Source organism: Sinocyclocheilus anshuiensis, unplaced genomic scaffold (assembly GCF_001515605.1).
Source record: "Sinocyclocheilus anshuiensis isolate Anshui unplaced genomic scaffold, SAMN03320099.WGS_v1.1 scaffold1934, whole genome shotgun sequence".
Taxonomy (NCBI): domain Eukaryota; kingdom Metazoa; phylum Chordata; class Actinopteri; order Cypriniformes; family Cyprinidae; genus Sinocyclocheilus; species Sinocyclocheilus anshuiensis.
Genome location: NW_015542444.1, coordinates 2,534 through 22,957, shown reverse-complemented (window position 1 = coordinate 22,957; position 20,424 = coordinate 2,534). Strand labels below are relative to the sequence as shown.

Genomic DNA, 20,424 nt, shown 5'->3' with positions numbered 1-20,424 from the left:
CACCCACACACACACACACACACACACACACACACACACCCCCGGAGCAGTTACTGTACTTAAATATCAGCATACTATACTTAAATATCGGCATCTATGGGATATTGAAGTTAACTTGTGTGTTTCACCCTTACATACCTTAACTTGCCAACAAGGCTGCTTTAAATTAATGCGAGTGCATTTAGCAGCTAGTTGCTGAATTGCAGGCGTTTCATGTATTAGATAAGCACATAGCTGCAGTCAGTGATGAGGCCAGAACCAGCACGTCCAGTGCAAGTAGGCTATGACTATTTATTTTACTTCATAATTTTATTTATCCATTATCCTGGAGACCTTTTTAAATGATATTGGTTTGCTCATGCCCTTTGTGAAAACTTGAGCTTAACTGAGACTTGAATGTTTTTAAGTATTTGAATGGTTGCAGTATTAAGGTGTGCAGCTTTTTTTTCTATTTCAGAAAATAAACATGCAGTTGCGCTACTCACTAATTGACTGTTTCTTGTTTTTTACTGGCATGTCTTCTGTTGGATGTTGAGGACAAGTGCATCTTTTGCCTATATTGTCACTGTAAGGCTGATGATACACGTAGCAACTTTTTGAGCAATATTGCTGGGCAACTTTGGTTAATGTTGGCATCAACAGGCAACCAGGTGAGACACAGGGCCTATGACTGATTTAAAGTATCCAGATAGAAATTTGTTACCCATTCTCAGTGGGAAAGTGGCCAAGCAACATTGCTCAAAAAAGTTGCCTGGCAAAATTGCTCAAAAAGTTGCCCCATGTATCATGTCTGATGAGGAGCTTGTAGGCTCGAAACGTCACCTGTGGTGAGAACATAAATATTGTTTTCTACTTTTGGAGCTGTGGTGTGCCAACTTTGCTCTTCCTGTCTGACATTGTTTGTGGTTGAGCACCCACATTGAGCGTTTGGCCTGCTGGATGTGCGCACTTTGATTATAATCTTCATGTATCATCAGCATAAGGTATTTCAACTTTTACTTAAGTATGGCTGGTACTCTTTATACCTATCACTTGATCAACATTTTCCCCCAAAGCAAAATATCTGGAAACATTACAGTAATGAATTATAATAATAATTTAAAATATAATTTTTTATATAATCTCTTTTGGTTTAGAAGCGTAATTTGGCCTGGACATATTTTCATATAATATAATGAAAGCATTTTCTATGCATTCAACATTTTTCCATTTATTACAGCTCTGGTTAAAGAAAATCGTTTATGTGCATATGCCCATCTTATCTGTCAGTATGCATTATCCATTTCAAAACAATGCTATTATTTGTTACATTATTACTGTTATTTGTGAAACTGATAAATGGCAGATATTTTAGAAGCAATCAGCTGATTCCTCTTCTGGCCCAGGGCATGTTACTCCACCGTTCTGCGGCACTGGATTGTTACACTGACGGGTGCGTTTCTGGGTCTTTCGTGTGCAGGTGGACCATGAAGACCAACAGCTCCAACTGCCATCTACTGCCAATGCTGTAAATGTTAGGATAATACCAAAAAAAAAATAAATGCATGACGATATTAGCACAAGCTTTTGTCCATAGGGACTTTAGAGTGAAGAATATCACATGCAATTTTTCATAAGAACCAACAATATTCATAGTATGCAATACCATGTACTATAAACTAGCTTAGTGTATATATATATAATGTAATAAAGAACTTTAAAACTGAAACCGTATAATTTCCATTGACCATGACGGCATTAATTTATCAAATGATTAAATAAAAGAGAAGATCATCATACTAATACAAGCATCCTTTCTGCATTTCTAAAGAGCCGATTCCTCCTAAGTCATAAAATGACATATATAGGAAAACTCTCTAACTCAATGGGCATCCACACCAAGTGCAGCATTTGGAACAGGACAAAAACATCCCTCTTTTATAGATAACAGGCCACACTGACAAACCTTTTCGTTTGGTTATCTCACAGCTCACTCCTCTGAAACCAGCTGGGCAAACACAAACACACCTTGTGCCTAATAAGAAAAAAAAATTCTTAAGGATTAAAGTAACTTCCAACACTTGAGATATTTAGATATTTAAAAACTACCTGAAAAAAGCAAATTATTCCATATATCCCCCGTTTATCAAAGTAAGAGATTTTTTTTCATTTTTTTCTTAATTAATATGTTTTCCTTTAAAATGCTCTTGTTTGTAGAACTTTATCTTGTTTAGAAACACCATTTTAGAACTCTCAGTGAAAATAACTATTTTCCAAATAAAAATAACTATTATTTTTTAGATAGTGTTTTCTGATTATTCTCACCTTTGAGCACTGCCATGCCGTTATTGAGACAGGGCGAGCAGCGACAGGAGCTGATTTCTTTCAGGTACTCTGACAGAGCTCTCTTCAGGTTTTTCTTCAGGATGTTAGCATTTGGGTCACGGGACGGCACCAACTCATGGAGTGGCTCTATCTGTAAAAACAAAACAGCTTAATTGTACCATTACAGGATTTTACAAAGTAAAATTAAGTCACACAATAAAAGAGGTCCTGCAACCCTACAGAGGACAAGTGGTTGGGAGAATGAAGAATATTAACGTATGTAATATTTAATCTACTAAACCAGGGCTGTCCAACCCTGCTTCTGGAGGTCCTGCAGACTTTAGCTCCAACCAGCTCCAACATATTTGCCTGGAAGTTTCTAGTGAGTCTGAAGACCTTGACTAGTTGGTCCAGGTGTGTTTAATTAGGGTTGGTGTTTGCAAAAAGGTTTGGACATAAATCATTGGCCCCAAAATGTTATTACATTCTCACTGAATCATAGGAAGGACAAACATGGCAAAGAAGAAAAAAAAAAAACTGACATGATTTAGAAATGATGTTACAGAATCCATATTGAAATACTGGATTATTTGAGCGTTCACAGTGTGTGTCGGGGCACAACTGAAGCCAGAAACATATCAAAATCATTTATATCCACAAACACAGATTTAAAGTGTACTATGAACCTCTCCATCGCCATCTCTGTCTGAAATTTAATTTATTTGAGTTTGTCACTAAAATGAAGGGAGGTAGTTGCAAGTTGGATTTTCTCCTTCCTCATCTTTTTAAATATGTCTTTTCTACAGTGAACTCTAGTCTAACAGCTATAATCAATAGCTCCTTGATGAGTGAAGTAGTACCAACCAGTTAAAAACGTGCAATTCTTCATTCCTTGTTGAAAAAACTCATTTGGATCACACAGTATATGACAGATTCTATTTCTAAACTGCCTTTTATCTCCAAGATTTTAGAGAAAGTGGTTTACTCATAACTCTTTTCATATTTGAATACTTTTGGTGTTTTAGATATGTTCCAGTCGGTCTTTAGGACCTTCCATAGCAACGGATCTGCGCAGCTTAAGGTTACAAATGATATATTATTACTTTTGGACTCAGGATCACATGTTGTTTTAGTTTTATTAGATCTAAGCGCTGCTTTTGATACAATTGACCATGTGATTCTTCTTAACTGCCTGAAGTGTTGGGTTGGTGTCATAAATTGAGTCATATTTTAAGGACAGGACAGTTGCTGTGTAGTTATGAGACTTTTCTTCCACATTGACTCCTTTAGTATGTGGCATTCCACAGGGGTCGATTTTGGGGCCGCTGCTGTTTTCTCTCTATATGCTTCCTCTGAGAACTATTTTTTGTAAGTACAGTATTTCTTACCATTATTATGCCAATGATCTTCGGTTTTATTTTCCTCGGCCTAGATAAAACATGTTTTTTGGACAAAGCACATGAATGCTATACCAACATTAAGCTCTGGCTCTCTACTACCTTTCTCCAATTAAATGAGAGTAAGACTGAGGTTTTTATTGTAGGTTCTCCCATGTCATCTACCTTTGCTGGACAGCAAAGTTCCCTGTCTGAAAAGCTTGAAGATCATGTAAAGAGTCTATGTATAATTTTGCATTCATTACATTTTAATAAACAGATATGTGCTGTTGTTCAAGGTAGCTTTTTTAATCTGAGATCAATTGCTAAAATTAAGCATTGCATTCTCTTATTTCATCTAGGTTAGATTATTGTAATTCTTTATATATTGGTCTCCCTCAGACTGTGCTAGCCCGCCTGCAGTTAGTGCAAAATGCAGCAGCGAGGTTTTTGTTGGAAGTAAGAAAGAGGGACCACATTACCCCTGTATTGGTATCTTTACATTGGCTTCCTGTTAAATTTAGGTTCGACTTCTAAGTTCTTCTGTTTGTTTACAAAGCGCTATCTGGTCTCCCCCCTTATCTTCTTATTCCCTACTCTGATTCTAGAGCTCTTAGATCTTCCAATCTACTGCTTTCAAAGGTCCCGCGTAGTAATTGTAAATCGAAAGGAGATTTTTTTTGTGGTATGTCCAAAACTTTGGAATGGTCTCCCAATTGCCACCTTTAAGTCTTATTTAAAAACCTATTCACAGTGTTTTCCACAGACTTAAGGCCAGATTTACTAAACATGGCAAATTAGTGCAAGAGCACAATTCCAAAACAGCACCGATGGGCATGGGCATGCAATTTCTGTGGGTGATTTACTGACAATGCGCAAATTAAAGAACACAGACGCAACATCTCATTTACATATTGACCAACGCAATATACCAAGCGCAGTGCAAATTAGGGTAGTCGCAAATAAGCAGAGCTGATGCTCATTAGGTGTGGGTGATCTACTTACAACACAGGCACAGCTTGTTACATGTAAACTGACAAACAAATACATATGTTTGGATAATGTATTCTTCTGGTACTTCAAATAAATTAATACATGTGGAAAAAATCCTCTCCCTTCTACCACGCCCTCTCTGTTCTCTGGTGCCTCCTCCTAGCAACAACATTTGCAACCATTTCAAGCACAAAATAGTTTAAGACAGGGGTGCCCAAACTCGGTCCTGGAGGGCCGATGTCCTGCAGAGTTTAGCTCCAACCTGCCTCAACACACCTGCGTGGAGGTTTCTAGTATGCCTAGTAAGAGCTTGATTAGCTGGTTCAGGTGTGTCTAATTGGGGATGGATCTAAACTCTGCAGCACACTGGCCCTTCAGGACCGAGTTTGGGCACCCCTGGTTTAAGACATGCTTTTTGGGCATTAAATAATGGCACAAATACCAGTAATTTGACGAGCGCAAAAGTTAGTAAATCGCGTTACGTGATTCATTTGAATACTCTCCTCCCATAAATTTGGCGGCTGAAGGGAAACTCCTTCAAATGCATAGGCTATTCAATAAAGTCAGGTGCAAAAATAACTCTGTCCACGCCTTTTTAGTGCTAATTCTTCACTGCGCATCTTTAGTAAATCCTGACAGTAGCTACAATTTTAACACCAAAAGACGGTTTGCGCTGGCGCAAGCTGTTAGTAAAAAACTGGGTAAAAATGTTTACCTTTTTGCTAATAAAATCTGGATTGTAGAACACAGCATCGCCCCACAGCTGCATGATATCTGGAGTTGGCAGCTGTTTTGCAGCAAGACGTGAGACTGTTTCACTGTCACCACCTCTGACCACAATAATCACATCTTCCACCATTTCCCCCGCTTTACTGGAATCTGAATAGCCAGACAAAACAGTATTTTTAAAGGTAAGGTAGGCGATTTCGGAGAGACTATTAAGAGCAAGCTAGCTTTGAAAGTATAAGATCCCACCCTCCCTGCAAATCACTCTCCAAAGCCACGCCTCCTCGAAATCCAGTGGCTAACCAGCGTCATGATGAGAGACGCCGTTGGTGGAGGGTTGAATGCAATGTTGTCAGATTACCTCATCTCTCAAATACAAAGCGCGTAATATTACAATAATATTGCCTTGCATTATCGCTCGGTCTGCAATAGCGTAATGGAATGCCTTGACATAATGACGTCTGCAAGAACACATATGCTAACTTTAAATAAACATTAGTGACATTTAAGAAGATAATGTGCTCCACAAGCAGGTCATAGAATTAATGGTTGTTTTCAAACAGGTTTTCTAAACGCTCTGCACATTTGGAGGTCTGCACAGGTTGGAGAAAGTATTTTAACATCAAACAATTGCACACTTCACCTTATAAGTTCTTCGATCTGAGCCTCTGAATTGTGACTTTTGCTTACCTCCAAGCTCGTCCAGTAGGCCTTTACAGCCACCAGCTGACAATCCTGCACCCACATATAACCCCTTAATTTGGGCTCCAACTTTAAGCCCAACTTGTACACATTTCTTGATATCTTCAAGCTTGTAGTCTATAATGAAAGACAATACATTCAGTATAGGCTCAGCCTTTGGAATAACATGGTTGTCCTTGCTTTGACCACATGCTTTTACCTACCATCTTTCTCTAATGTCTCATCATTGAGGACAAGTTTCTAGTATGCCTAGTAAGAGCTTGATCAGCTGGTTCAGGTGTGTCTAATTGGGGATGGATCTAAACTCTGCAGCACACTGGCCCTTCAGGACCGAGTTTGGGCACCCCTGGTTTAAGACATGCTTTTTGGGCATTAAATAATGGCACAAATACCAGTAATTTGACGAGCGCAAAAGTTAGTAAATCGCGTTACGTGATTCATTTGAATACTCTCCTCCCATAAATTTGGCGGCTGAAGGGAAACTCCTTCAAATGCATAGGCTATTCAATAAAGTCAGGTGCAAAAATAACTCTGTCCACGCCTTTTTAGTGCTAATTCTTCACTGCGCATCTTTAGTAAATCCTGACAGTAGCTACAATTTTAACACCAAAAGACGGTTTGCGCTGGCGCAAGCTGTTAGTAAAAAACTGGGTAAAAATGTTTACCTTTTTGCTAATAAAATCTGGATTGTAGAACACAGCATCGCCCCACAGCTGCATGATATCTGGAGTTGGCAGCTGTTTTGCAGCAAGACGTGAGACTGTTTCACTGTCACCACCTCTGACCACAATAATCACATCTTCCACCATTTCCCCCGCTTTACTGGAATCTGAATAGCCAGACAAAACAGTATTTTTAAAGGTAAGGTAGGCGATTTCGGAGAGACTATTAAGAGCAAGCTAGCTTTGAAAGTATAAGATCCCACCCTCCCTGCAAATCACTCTCCAAAGCCACGCCTCCTCGAAATCCAGTGGCTAACCAGCGTCATGATGAGAGACGCCGTTGGTGGAGGGTTGAATGCAATGTTGTCAGATTACCTCATCTCTCAAATACAAAGCGCGTAATATTACAATAATATTGCCTTGCATTATCGCTCGGTCTGCAATAGCGTAATGGAATGCCTTGACATAATGACGTCTGCAAGAACACATATGCTAACTTTAAATAAACATTAGTGACATTTAAGAAGATAATGTGCTCCACAAGCAGGTCATAGAATTAATGGTTGTTTTCAAACAGGTTTTCTAAACGCTCTGCACATTTGGAGGTCTGCACAGGTTGGAGAAAGTATTTTAACATCAAACAATTGCACACTTCACCTTATAAGTTCTTCGATCTGAGCCTCTGAATTGTGACTTTTGCTTACCTCCAAGCTCGTCCAGTAGGCCTTTACAGCCACCAGCTGACAATCCTGCACCCACATATAACCCCTTAATTTGGGCTCCAACTTTAAGCCCAACTTGTACACATTTCTTGATATCTTCAAGCTTGTAGTCTATAATGAAAGACAATACATTCAGTATAGGCTCAGCCTTTGGAATAACATGGTTGTCCTTGCTTTGACCACATGCTTTTACCTACCATCTTTCTCTAATGTCTCATCATTGAGGACAATAGTATATTCAAAATCTCCACCGAGAGTCGCCTCTCTGATGAAATGTGTTCCATAGTCACTGTAGAGCTGTCGATATTCTCCGTATGTGTATTCCAGTGGCAGGGCTTGCAAGCGGGACATGAATTCAGGGTGTAACATCAGGCTTGATGTCTTTAAAGCATAGCGCGCTACCTCAAGTTCAGAGTGAGCTCGGAGAAATTTCTTTTTCTGAGGGCAACACAGAATAAAATCATGATTGGCTTCACAGTCTGGTCAGGAATTTAACACTGACTTGGCCATGGACATCTTCTTTTATTAATTAAATTTTTTTTAATTAGGAATTTTCAAACTTTCCATGTGTTCGCTGTTATACGGTAGGGGGCGCTATTACACATCTCCAGAAAGCGTACGGAATCTCAGGATGAAATGTAGAAGCAGAAACAACATGTGCGTCAGGTCAGATGGATTGCATTTATGAGTTGAACACACATGAACGCCACCACAAAGTCATAATTACAAGCGCAAATTTTCTTTAAGCCCAGCATTTTGGAGTTAAAACAAATCTAAGTTGCAAATATCTACAAAATGTGATAGTATTGTGCAATTACGATTGATGAACATTATTCATCAATTTTAGATGTACATTTAATAAATAAAATCGTTACATTTTATGGAGAAAAGGTAAATCGCCAAATTGCTCTGACTTTAAGTGATTTGAATGCACCTGACATCGTAATTATGACTTGCCAACATGTAAATGCAAACTTCCTAGGAGGACTTGAATGCACTATATGTAAGCAGATGCATATGTAAAATAACGCAATCATCAAACAAAAAATATCATCAAAACTGCCTTGTAAGGCTTTGAGGGTGTTTGTGGATTCGATCTACTCCATTTATGTGAAACCACCTAACATGAGTTCTGCACAAAGCCAGAAAATTTTAAAGTCTTTCAATCTCAATAAATTAATGAATAGTTCAAATTATGTTTCACCTATAGTCACAGAAAAACTACTCACCGTCCCTGAAAAGTTGCGCATCTTCTTCACTGACTTCTTGTACTTGTGGTCATTATATTTAAAACTGAAATCAAAAGCATTAGGGATAGCAATTCCAAATGAGACGCTGGTCTTGGACAAAGTTGCCTTTGTTTCACTCTTGAAGTATTCATTGTAAGATTCATATGCCTCCAGTGTGAAATCATAAGAGCCTTTTGTCTGGGAACAACAAAGTCAATTATTTCACACATATAGTTTAAAAACAGAAGCCAAAGTTCTGAATCAGCCTTTAGTTGTTACTAGAGTCATTGGTAACACTTGTATCATAAGATGCAGTATAAAAGATAATCTCAGATGCAAAAATGCAAGTTACTCAAAGAGGTTTTGGTAATTATGAATCCTTTTATCAGAGCTAATGTTAATAAGGAGGTCAAAGCTTGCCCCCATTAAAAGAAAAGTTGTGACCATGTTTACTAATTCATTCCCTTGTTTTAGTTAAATTGTGGGCATGTTCTACTAAATCGTTCTCTTGTTTTAACTGAGTTCAATAATGGACACAACTGAACTAAAACAAGGGAAAGAATCAGTAAAACATGGCCATTATTTAACTAAAATGAGGGAACAAATTCTTAATTCGTGCCCACATCTTGTGCATAATATGTATCATTTTAATTCACATTTGTCTCTAAACAGCACATACTATTACAACAGGTATTTTTATAGTATTGTTCAATAATAAGATTACCTAACCTACATTATTGATCAAATTATCCCATTATTGCCCCATTTATATTATGTATTTTAAGTCACTGTTCACTTGGGTCTATATTTTTAAAATTTAAAACATGCAGCAAAATAAATAAATACATATATAAAAATTTGATTAACAGTCAAATGAATCTGCCATTTTCTTGGTTGGCAAAATAATAGTGACCGTCCTAATAATTTGTGTTCTTTAATTGATTCGTAGTGCTTGTTTTATGTGCTTTAGGTAGGGTGTGGCTATCTAGACCAATTCTCTCAATTAGATCAACTCTCCATTTTTTCATTTCATCACTCTCCGGATTTCATTATACACACGTGTACTGAACCTACATTATAAAACTGACCTAAGATGAGTTAAAAATAGATTTTAGACATGGAATGGATGGATGGTTCAAGGTTCATCAGATCAGCACCTCTAATGGAGAAACATCAAAATGTAAAAACAGTTCGAAGCAACAAAGCCTCCTTTGCTGAAATCACATGACTTGGCCAGTTTAATATGTGCTTCGAAACACATCAAAAGCGCCAAAGCACTGCAGCTTTCATTTTTAAGCATGCGACATACCTCTATGGTGTACTGCTGTATATTATATGGCTTCCTGTAGCGAACATCTTGGATAAAATGAGGCAAGCAGCCGCCAGCGTAGTATCGGTTATCGAGCACCACTGCTTCCAGTTTACTGGTCAAAATGTTGAATCTGGGAATGAAGAACAGATTATCTCCAAATACCTGATCCGTAGCACAGAATCAGTGGGTGCATTTGGCTCAAGTACAGGAACAACAAAAAATATCCATATGTTACCATGAACTGCAATATGAAAAATTTAAATAAGACAATTTTGGAAAAGCATAAAGTACCGTAGTGTGAATCATCAGCCAAACACACTGAACAAACGCTAGACCAAATGTTTTATTAGGCTGCAGAAAATGTCATGCATTCTCAAAACCTGTTATGCATGATGGCATCTATATAATCTGGTTATCTACTACTAAGTCACATATTATTTTGCGAAAATCAAAATCAGATGTCAATGAACTCTTGATAACTTAAATTACTTCTATTGTGTTTGATATGATTAAAATGTACTGAAAGGCATTAATGGTAAACTAAAATGTACTTTTATGTCATTTCTATTAAAACTTGCATGCTATGTAAATATAATTGTCGTTGCACATTGGTAAAGCTGACATTTTGTACATTTAAAATGTTAACTTCAAATGCAATATCAAACAACTCTACAACTATAATCAATACTTAACATGTGCTGTTATATCAAAATAAGTGCAATTCTCTAAAGCATGACAAGTGATAAAACATGATTTATAATGTACTTTAAAACTTACATAGATAACAATTTAAGATGGTCAGTACTGCATACAAAGCTACTATATGCACTAAGGGTAAAAACATAAGCAAACAAACATGATATTACCAGGACTAAAGGAAATGCAGGCCCTTAGTATGTCAGTACAGGAGTGTTTTAAACACACGCACCCTTTGGCAAGATTCTCGATTCCATAATACTCCTCGGTTGGCTGATTACAGGCTTTGTACACTTTATTACAGCCCAGTTCATCAGAGCCATCCCCGCAGTCATCATCAGCGTTACAGCGCAGAGCCTCCAGCACACAGCGACCTGTTACACCACACACAGTCCTTTCTTTACATTGCTTCTATTCCAGCAATACTTTGAATGCTTTGGCTGAATTTCTAATCAAATGATCCACTGAAATTAATCTAATGAAATGATTCTACTGTGTTTTAAATGATGGGATGCTCTTCCGGTTTGGGGAAGTTCCACACAAAAAGATTGAATCAAGTAATTTCATTGAGAAAAAAACAAAATATTCATTGAATTTGCTACATTTTTTAAAGGTAAGTGGTTGCAATCAATTTATTTTAGCTACATTTAAATAAACAACTTTAGTTGACTAGCTTTCAACATATGTTTTAATTAAATGTAGCTAAAATAAATGGTCTGCAACCACTTAGCTACCTTAAAAAAAATGAAGTATAATTTTTTTCAGTGTTCAATGTAGCTCTAAAAATAAGTCTGATCCCTCAATTTGACTGAATGAGCTGTAAATTTCCTTTATATTCTATTTTCAGTTGTGGGAGAAATAATTCCTGTTATTCGTGGTATGTTGAAAACAATAGATTAATCTTTTAACATTTTTAAACTCAATTTGAATGTTTGATGGTTGAAGGGTGATTAGAATAATGTCACCTTATTGTCCCAGTTTTTGAAAATGCTTATTGCCCTCATACAGCGAACACTGTAAAAAAAATTCTGTAAAATTTACGGTAAAAAAATTTTAGCGTGAAAAAATATGGTAGCAACGTTTTAGGTTTTACTGTTTTAACCTAAATTTACAGTTAAATACCGTAATTTCATTAACTGATATAATGTTAATATACCAACCTACTGAAGTACTGAAATCTGTTTTGTACCTTTGTAATACACTGATAACCACCAAATGCAGGAGGTGATGAGAAAGTCACATGATGAACCAAAGTCCATCACAAGCAGCTTTTAAATAATAACATATATAGAAGGTGCACAGTGTCATTCACACAAACACTAAACACCATCACGGTAACACACATGAAACTGAAATAATGCAATAAACATTCATTTAACAACATTAGGTGTAACACACAACCCTAATATACAAAACTGATAAGAAAAAACTAAGAAGAAACTTAGTTATTTCAACAAAAAAACATCAAATTTGAAATGTGACGCAGGGAATTCCGGGAATGTCAATTTACGGTTATTCACTGTAAATTATACAGTCTTTTTCCACTTCCAAAAATGGTATGTTACCGTAAAATTAATGTCCAATACATGTAATGTCCAATACAGTTTTTCACCGTATATAGTAGGGGAATTTACCATTAACCATTTAACAGGTTTTTACTGTAGCATTTTTACAGTTTTTTAACGTTAAATTCACGGTCATTTTTTACAGTGAACCTTTCACTTATTGTTTACGGAAGTTACTCTCATAATTCGGTCAAAGCATCATGGGGCGTAGGAAATAGGTGGATATGTTATCATTTTGCCTTTATACATTTGTTTTCAAATACTTGAACAAAATGCACAGTTAATATATGGGATTTAGAAATGTAATTATTTTTGTTGGAGATGCTCAGGGACTAATGGTGATGTGAGGATGACCTGTGACAGTGCAGCGAAAGCCCTGGCATGGAGGAGTGGGTCTCTGGCAGGAGTATCGCGATGCAGCGATGCAGGCGTCCTCCTCTCGGCCCTGATCATGACACGGATCTCCTCCAAACTCAGACGGCTGGACCAGCGTGGCATAGCGGTACTGAAGATACACACAACAAGTGTGTGAGACTCAACTCGCACATTTAGAAAACCGTGTTTATAAAGACACAGTCATGTGAAGTTGAATGTATGTGCTATGCTGTAAAGATTAAATGTGACCCTGGAGCACAAAAGCAGTCTTAAGTCGCTGGGGTATATTTGTAGCAATAGCCAACAATACATTGTATGGGACAAAATTATACATTTCTCTTTTATGTCCAAAATCATTAGGATATTAAGTAAAGATCATGTTCCATGAAGATATTTTGTAAACCTCCTACCGTAAATATATCAAAACTTAATTTTTGAATAGTAATATGCATTGCTAAGAACTTAATTTGGACAACTTTAAAGGCGATTTTATCAATATTTTGATTTTTTTGCACCCTCAGATTCCAGATCTTCAATCTTCGTTGTATCTCGGCCAAATATTGTCCTATCCTAACAAACCATACATCAATGAAAGCTTATTTATTCAGCTTTCAGATGATGCATAAACTTCAATTTTAAAAAATGGACCCTTATGACTGGTTTTGTGGTCCAGGGTCACAAATGTTTAATTTAAAGATTAAAAAAGAAGCTTGTTATCAACATTCTTAATAAACATTCTATATAAAGGTGTAAATGAGCAGACAGACAACTAGACAATATAACCCCACTCTCACCCTCTTCTTAAGACAGGGGTCACAGCGTGTCCATGAGGACCATTCAGACTGTGAACAGTCCACTGGATCTTTAGGCGGTTGTTCAGCGGTCCTGTCTTCTGAACGACAAAGCACTACAGCACTGTTGGAAGCAGATTTATGCTGTTTGTGAATGCAGTATGAACGGTAATTTATAACAAATTGCAGAATTCAGATTCAGGCCCTTATAATAGTTTACATTGCACAGAAGGTATTTAGATACTTTGGGAGACTTAAAGATTTCACTTGAAAAAATGTCTGAATTTAATTGCATTAAAACAAAAAAATCTAACCCGGTGGCATCTGATGCATCTGAGCTTTTATGAAAACTAACTTCACTTTTCATAGATCATTTTTTGTTTTATCTTACTGTATTGTTGCTTTTATTATATGAACAATATATTATGTATTACATTATTTGGTTTTCATCACATTAACAGTAAACATATTCTGAAGAGTTTAACAACCAAAGTGTTTGATCAACTATTCAATACATTGTCTCCAATATATGTATTGCTTCATATTTGGAAAACCTACCATTTTGTGAAATATTTTGACTGAAAAGGATATTTGTGCAATATTCCGTAAAAATCAATGGCACTTTTTAAATTTTTAATTGTGGCTTTAAAAATGCCACAGCATACTGATAAAAACCTTGAGGAACAATACATGACATTTATATATACTGTATATAAACATATATATATATATATATATATATATATATATATATATATATATTGTATATGTGTTGTTTTTTTTTGCCTGAAATGTTGGTATTTTATAATAACAGATTTTTTTAAATGTGTTTATTAATAACAGATTGACCAGTTTACCTATAGACCACTAAACACTAAAATCACACAGCTGAATTCTAGTAGTTCAATTAAAAAGTGAAGCAATCAAAACAGAACATTTATTTAAAACACTGGAAACCAATAAAACGCACTGCACATTCATGCTCATAAAGTAACATATTCCAACTTACCATATAATGCAGAGACAAAGTACTGCTTTGCTGCAGGCTGAATTTGCTTGTAGAAAACTGTGCATTATAATGTCAGGGAAACCTAGAGCATAGTAGACTAGATAACACAGTATTAGACCTTAAACCCTTAACATACCCAGCAAGCCCTCCCCTCATCTGCGACAACAGTCTTATACATTCACTTTCAGAAATAACAGATGCTGCTGCAGTTCAACTGTGTACATGTGAAATATGAAATACTTGTAGAGAGCATTTCATTTTTGAATATAGCAAATGTTTTGCAATAAAAACTGCAACATACAGTTGAAATACTATTTTGAGCCTTTAAATAATTAACATTTTAAAAACAGAACGTAATGTATTTTGGAATATTTGTCTTTCATGAAGCCTAAAGGCATTCAGGTTTTTCCAATATGTGTTTGGAGTCTGTATTTCTCGTAAGTGTGTCACATGAAAGTTAACACAAAAAAATCAATGAAAATGTTTGTTTTGAGTTGCATGCAATCTAACCGTTGGACTCTCAGTTGAACATTAATAATCTTATTTACTGGCTTGAGTAATGGCTTTGTTGTTAACAGTTCTATTTTCTATTTTTACGATTGTTTAAATACTTTTCTCAATACAACGTATGTTTTTTTCTCAAGCTCTTCATGCATTTTGTTTTCTTATATATGCACCATTTAATCTCTCTTCCCAAAAGCATGACGTTTTTTTTTTTTTGTAGTTTTAATACATGTTTAAAAACACAGTACAATACACATGGATGTTTTAAATTAAAGTATGGTAATTTATTTAACACTTATTTACAGGAGTTTATGATGTTATCAAATCTCAAACTCCTCAATATGTGTGATTTAGCAGTGGTCCAGTATGTGATAATATTGCAAGATGTTTCTAAATGAATGCAAGTCAAGTGACCTACAACCGAAATCCCAGGCAGGCAGGTACCCTGTTAATCAGAACTAATTCCACCGCAAATATCTAGCAGTTTTATGCTTCAACCACAAGAGGGTCAAAAGTTACAGCTTTAACTTTGTATCTACATAGAGATAAAATAGAAATTAGTTTGCATATAAAACCATCAAAATTGCATATAGCAGAAGAAAAATACTGGACATTCAAATATATGGGCTGTAATAATTTTTGCATTTCTGTTCAAAAATTTCTCACAAAGTGAAATAATTACACTCCTTTTTCTCAGACAGAAAATGAAATTTATGAAGCATTTGCAGAATAAGTGTCACCTCTCTACTTATTTATGACTGAACATGGATATAATTTGTTGCCATAACAATTAACCTTTGCAACAGGAAAAGTGCTCTATGTTGGAAGAGAGAAACATCTTTACTGGAGACCATTCATAATGATGACAGGTTATTCTGTATGGTGAATCCTAAAGCATATTTGGCAAAATCTGTTGTTAGATAAGATGCTAATAATACCTTATTCTTAATAAAAAAATATAAATAAAATAATGACATCAAGACTGTTGTAAACATAGTAACATCTAACCAGTGAAGTAAATGTGAAATTACTTGCTTTATTTCAGTTGATTTGCTGTTAGTCTTCTGATTTCTCATTGATTTATCTCTTTTTTTTTTTTTTTGACAAAATAAGGCAAACTAAAATGCTTTAGTAGTGTCTGATTAGTACAGAACAGGAAATAATAAAAATGGCACTTTGTCTTTCTTAAATTATAATCATTTGAGAAAATCTCTACAATACAAAAAAGTCATATTTTTGTAAGAAAATGAACAAAGATATCCAGAGAGTAAACTGCTTCACCTACAACATTTCTTGATTCAGTGAACGTTGTAGCCCTTGGTATGGACCTTTTATTCTGATAGATTCACAGAGAGGCAAAAATAATGCCAGTTAGACAAACATCAAGCCTGAAAACATATATATGTATACAGTTTACAGTATTGCTTATGAACTGCAGTGAGCTTGCAACACTGTAAAGCAAATATTCTAACAAAAGCTCCAGAGCAGAGATTTAAAACAAATACATTTTGTCATTCAAAAACATAACACTGACAGTATCATAATACACACATTATTTGAAAATTATTTTAAATTTTTCCTTTTTAAATAATCATGTCATAGTGAAAAATCTAAAAGAGAATGTCTGTCATCATGTCAGTTTTTAAAAGAAAGAAAAAGAAAAAAAGCCATGCAGATGGTCATTAAAAGTTTTCTTTTCTTTAAGAAATGGCTCATCGCAATAGCAACATTCAATCAAATTCCTTCCAAGAAAAACAAAAGCAATGATTTTAACCAATGTTTTTGGCTTCTCCAAATGTAGAATGAACTACACAGCTTCACAGTTGATCTTGTCCATTAGAAATGACAACAGAAATCAATCCCCAAGTCCATCAAATGCCCATCACAGTTAAACTTTGATTTCACTGGTCCAATTTCTCATACTGTGACAGTTTATTATTATTTTATAAAAAATATTTAATGTCTGAAGTAGTTTAGATAGTGGCTACAGGTAGACAGCCAATTTTCAAGTCCATCGCAAACTAAAGGTGCACTTCATTTATTAAAATAGATTTTATTTTCTATCAGTTATTAGAGTTTGTGAAATGTCCCACAGAGCTCACACAGCTTTATGGGACATCTGTATCACTGTGATTTCTGGATTCTCTCAGTGCTCTTCTGTATGTTGAGGCTCATTCTTCCTAAGGATGAAATCATAAATACAGCTCATACATAAAGTTGAGAAATACTGAATTTCATGGACATGAGACAAAAGTGTGATGTCTGTCATAAGCCTAAATCATTAGCAAAATCCGCCAGTTTTTGCCAGCTTCAGTAAATGACTGAGCAATGAGAACTCGATTTTGTCAAAAGATGTTAGTTTATTTATGCATAACCAAATTAATATGAGCTCAGCATTCGCCATTTTATGATATCACAACCCAAAATGTTTCTGAACACCTCCTGAACTGTAGGTCTATGAGACCGAACGATGACTGTCAATACGGTCTTACCGTAGCAGGTACCATTCTGCTATCGTCAATACTAAATATAAACAAAGTCAGATGATTGACTTTAAAGGAGACATATTATGCCCCTTTTACAATATATAATATGTCTCTGGTGTCCCCAGAATGTGTCTGTGAAGTTTCAGCTCAAAATTCTCCACAGATAATTTATTATATCATTTTGTCAGATATAGGGTTTTCTGAGCGCACACATCTGAAGCACACGCACAGAAAGCGGCTGTCACAGCATGTGAGTACTAAACTAAGTTCTCATTCACACACAAGTTTACGTCAAAAACATACATGAGTTACAAAAACAGTCGGTTATGTCTGTGAAGGTAAACTGCTGGGAAATAAATCGCAGGTTTATTTTAGATCTGTGTGGCAGCAGCAATATACAGTGATTAAATCAATAAATCCACTTCTCTCTCGTCTCCTCTGAGGCTGGGACTCTAAATAGTGTTCTGTTCTCGTCTGTGCAGCCAAAGACAGAACAGTTAGCATGTTTTGCTCAAACTTTCACCATGGCATTAGAGCTGGTACACCGTTGTCGCTTGCGAAAACACAATGACGGCGCTGTGGGTGTATTACATTTACAGATTAAGGGGCGGTAATATTATAATGAGATCCCTTTGCCATGTTACCAAGGGAGCGAAATCAGACACGCTCGTTTTCTCAGACGCTTAAAAGGCTTACCAAAACAAAGTTACTGGGTTAATCTTTTTCACATTTCCTTGATTAGTAGATGCACCATGGACCTGATTATAGCACTTAAAACCTGGAAAAGTCAGATTTTCATGATATGGCACCTTTAAGGGGTTTGTTTCCTATATACATCCAGATGAACCAACCACTTCTTCTTGCCTGGACCACTCTGGGTGCTCTGGGTGACAAGTGATGGTTCTGGCTGGAGTATGCGTATGCAATAGTATCTGCTATCCAATGTGACACATGCTGTTTCGAAGCTGGTCAACTAGCATTTTTCTCATCAAAACAGAAACAATTGAGTCGCAAAGGCTCAGTGTAGGCGTGTAGTGCTCAGACTGAGCACAAGGTGAGGGGATCAAATAAATTACTTGACCGATCGTATCAGGATTAAGTACCTTATGTACAAAGGCCAGATTTGGCCAAAGGGAGACCCATGAAGAGGAGTTGGCTTTCAATATTAGCTTGTCCTCACTTACTGATAAAGAACGTAATTCACCCACTCTTTTGGATACAGATAGCAAGAAGGAAACAAGGCTGAGAACAGGCTAAACCCAAAGTTGTATTGTGGTTGTGAATGGATACTAAATCTGGACTTCACCTTAGAGATGGTGTTAATGGCCATCAACAGCACTGTATCAGATGTAAGAGAAACGGGAAGCAATGAGTGACAGTAGGGGTGTGGCTGAGTGGAGTCTATAAAAGGCGATGAGTGTGGAGAAAATGGGTCAATTTTCTGATAACTAATAGCTGTTTCCAGTCTTAGTAACAAGATAATATAACCCAACGGGAGAAAGGAGCAAGCCCAATTCAGTGTTCTGATCTGCTGAGACACTGATTTCATTGTGCCTTGTACAATTTCTTTCATCACCTCTGACCTCTCCGTCTCACAACTTAGACCAGGGTTCCTCAAATCTGGACCTGTGGGCCACTGCTCTGCATAGATTACCTCAAACCTTGATCAAATTTTCTTACCTGTGATTTTCTAGGGATCCTGAAGACCACGATGAGCTTGCTCAGGTGTGTTTGATTAAGGCTGGAGCTAAACACTGCAGGGCATTGGAAATCTTTGAGGAATCCTGATTTAGACCTTGCTACAAAGCTGTAACATGGGGAGATAGGTTCATTGCTATGGAGTCCTCACCCCTTGCTGAGATGGTTAAAATTGTACCCGGTCTCCACCAAACACAACAGGCACTTATAGACTTGAGGATGGAGCAAGAAGAGCACTGTTGCCCGCTCTTAAGGGCCAGGAGGGCTGGGCTCCGGACACAGTGTTCATTGTTCCTCATGGGCCACTCACCAAGATGTGCCCTACAGGATGAACCGGAGCCATGCATGAACCTGTTTGAAGAGACGGCGGAGGCAAGTCGCTCCCTCTGGTCAAGCAGCAGCTCAAGAGCTACCTATGCAGAACCTCCTGGCTTAAAGGGGTCATCGGATGCAAAATTCACTTTTACATGTTGTTTGAACTGAAATGTGTCTTGGCAGTGTGTGTACACAACCACCCTATAATGATAAAAATCCACCCAGTGCTTTTTTTAAAAATCTCGATAAATCCAAACCCCTTTCTCATATCGAGCCGATCTCAGATTCTTGGCAGAATGACGTAGTTCTGCACAGGCCCCTCCCACGATTGTTGATTGACAGTGGCATCAGTCTTTGGTTTTATCACAGCTGAGTGAACTGTCATCAGTCCGCCATTTTTTCGACGCCGGAGCGAGTGTAGACAAGAATGGCTCCTAAGTGATTGATGTGTTTTGTTGTTGAATGTAATAATGAACATAGCAGTCATCATTTATTCCTGACATCTGAGCCGCTGAAGATGTTGTGGATTACTTTTGTTTTTGAAGGGAATGCTCCCCTGATCTACCTAAATGCGTCTATGTTGTGCGAATCATTTGTGATCCAGCTTCACCTACAGAGGTGAGTATAAGGTTTTTTTATGAATCTTTGCAAATCGCCTTTCCTAATAATGTGCTTGTTAGCAAGATTCACGATGAATGCGGCTAAAGTTTACCGTGTTTCAGAGAGCAGCTCGGAAGAGACAGGCGTGGTGAGCAGAGCTCATTTGCATTTAAAGGAACATGCAACAAAACGACTTGCTGTAAACAGAGCTATTTTTGACAGGGTAAAGGGGTGTTGTTTTACACTACCATTTAGACATTTTTACCAAAATATGTTATAGACTTAAGACCCTAAAGAATGATATCAAACTGTGGAAAATGGGCATCCGATGACCCCTTTAAGACGACCTTAAGCAGGTC

At 36.8% G+C, this 20,424-nt stretch overlaps 1 protein-coding gene across 1 annotated transcript; it reads right to left on the bottom strand.

Annotated features, from left to right (window-relative positions):
* Positions 1–1,194: 1,194 nt before the first annotated feature.
* On the bottom strand, positions 1,195–14,634 carry c8b (complement component 8, beta polypeptide). The gene is made up of 12 exons (XM_016493034.1): positions 14,463–14,634; positions 13,457–13,577; positions 12,642–12,792; positions 10,955–11,096; positions 10,024–10,156; positions 8,715–8,912; positions 7,683–7,923; positions 7,468–7,596; positions 6,767–6,930; positions 2,305–2,455; positions 1,946–2,014; positions 1,195–1,505 (listed from the first exon to the last, which is right to left on the bottom strand). Exons 1-12 carry the CDS (start codon positions 14,525–14,527, stop codon positions 1,351–1,353), a joined length of 1,719 nt encoding a protein of 572 aa, XP_016348520.1. The 5' UTR covers positions 14,528–14,634; the 3' UTR covers positions 1,195–1,350.
* Between the last annotated feature and the right edge of the window lie 5,790 nt (positions 14,635–20,424).

What these genes read in the sequence shown, in the direction of transcription:
- c8b (XM_016493034.1), bottom strand. Translation starts at nt 14,527, where the DNA reads ATGCACAGTTTTCTACAAGCAAATTCAGCCTGCAGCAAAGCAGTACTT. An exon ending in TACAGCAGTACACCATAGAG is followed by an intron (nt 8,913 to 10,023) that starts GTATGTCGCATG and finishes TGTTGTTCCCAG; the next exon opens with ACAAAAGGCTCTTATGATTT. An exon ending in CGGCATGGCAGTGCTCAAAG is followed by an intron (nt 2,015 to 2,304) that starts GTGAGAATAATC and finishes TTTTCTTATTAG; the next exon opens with GCACAAGGTGTGTTTGTGTT.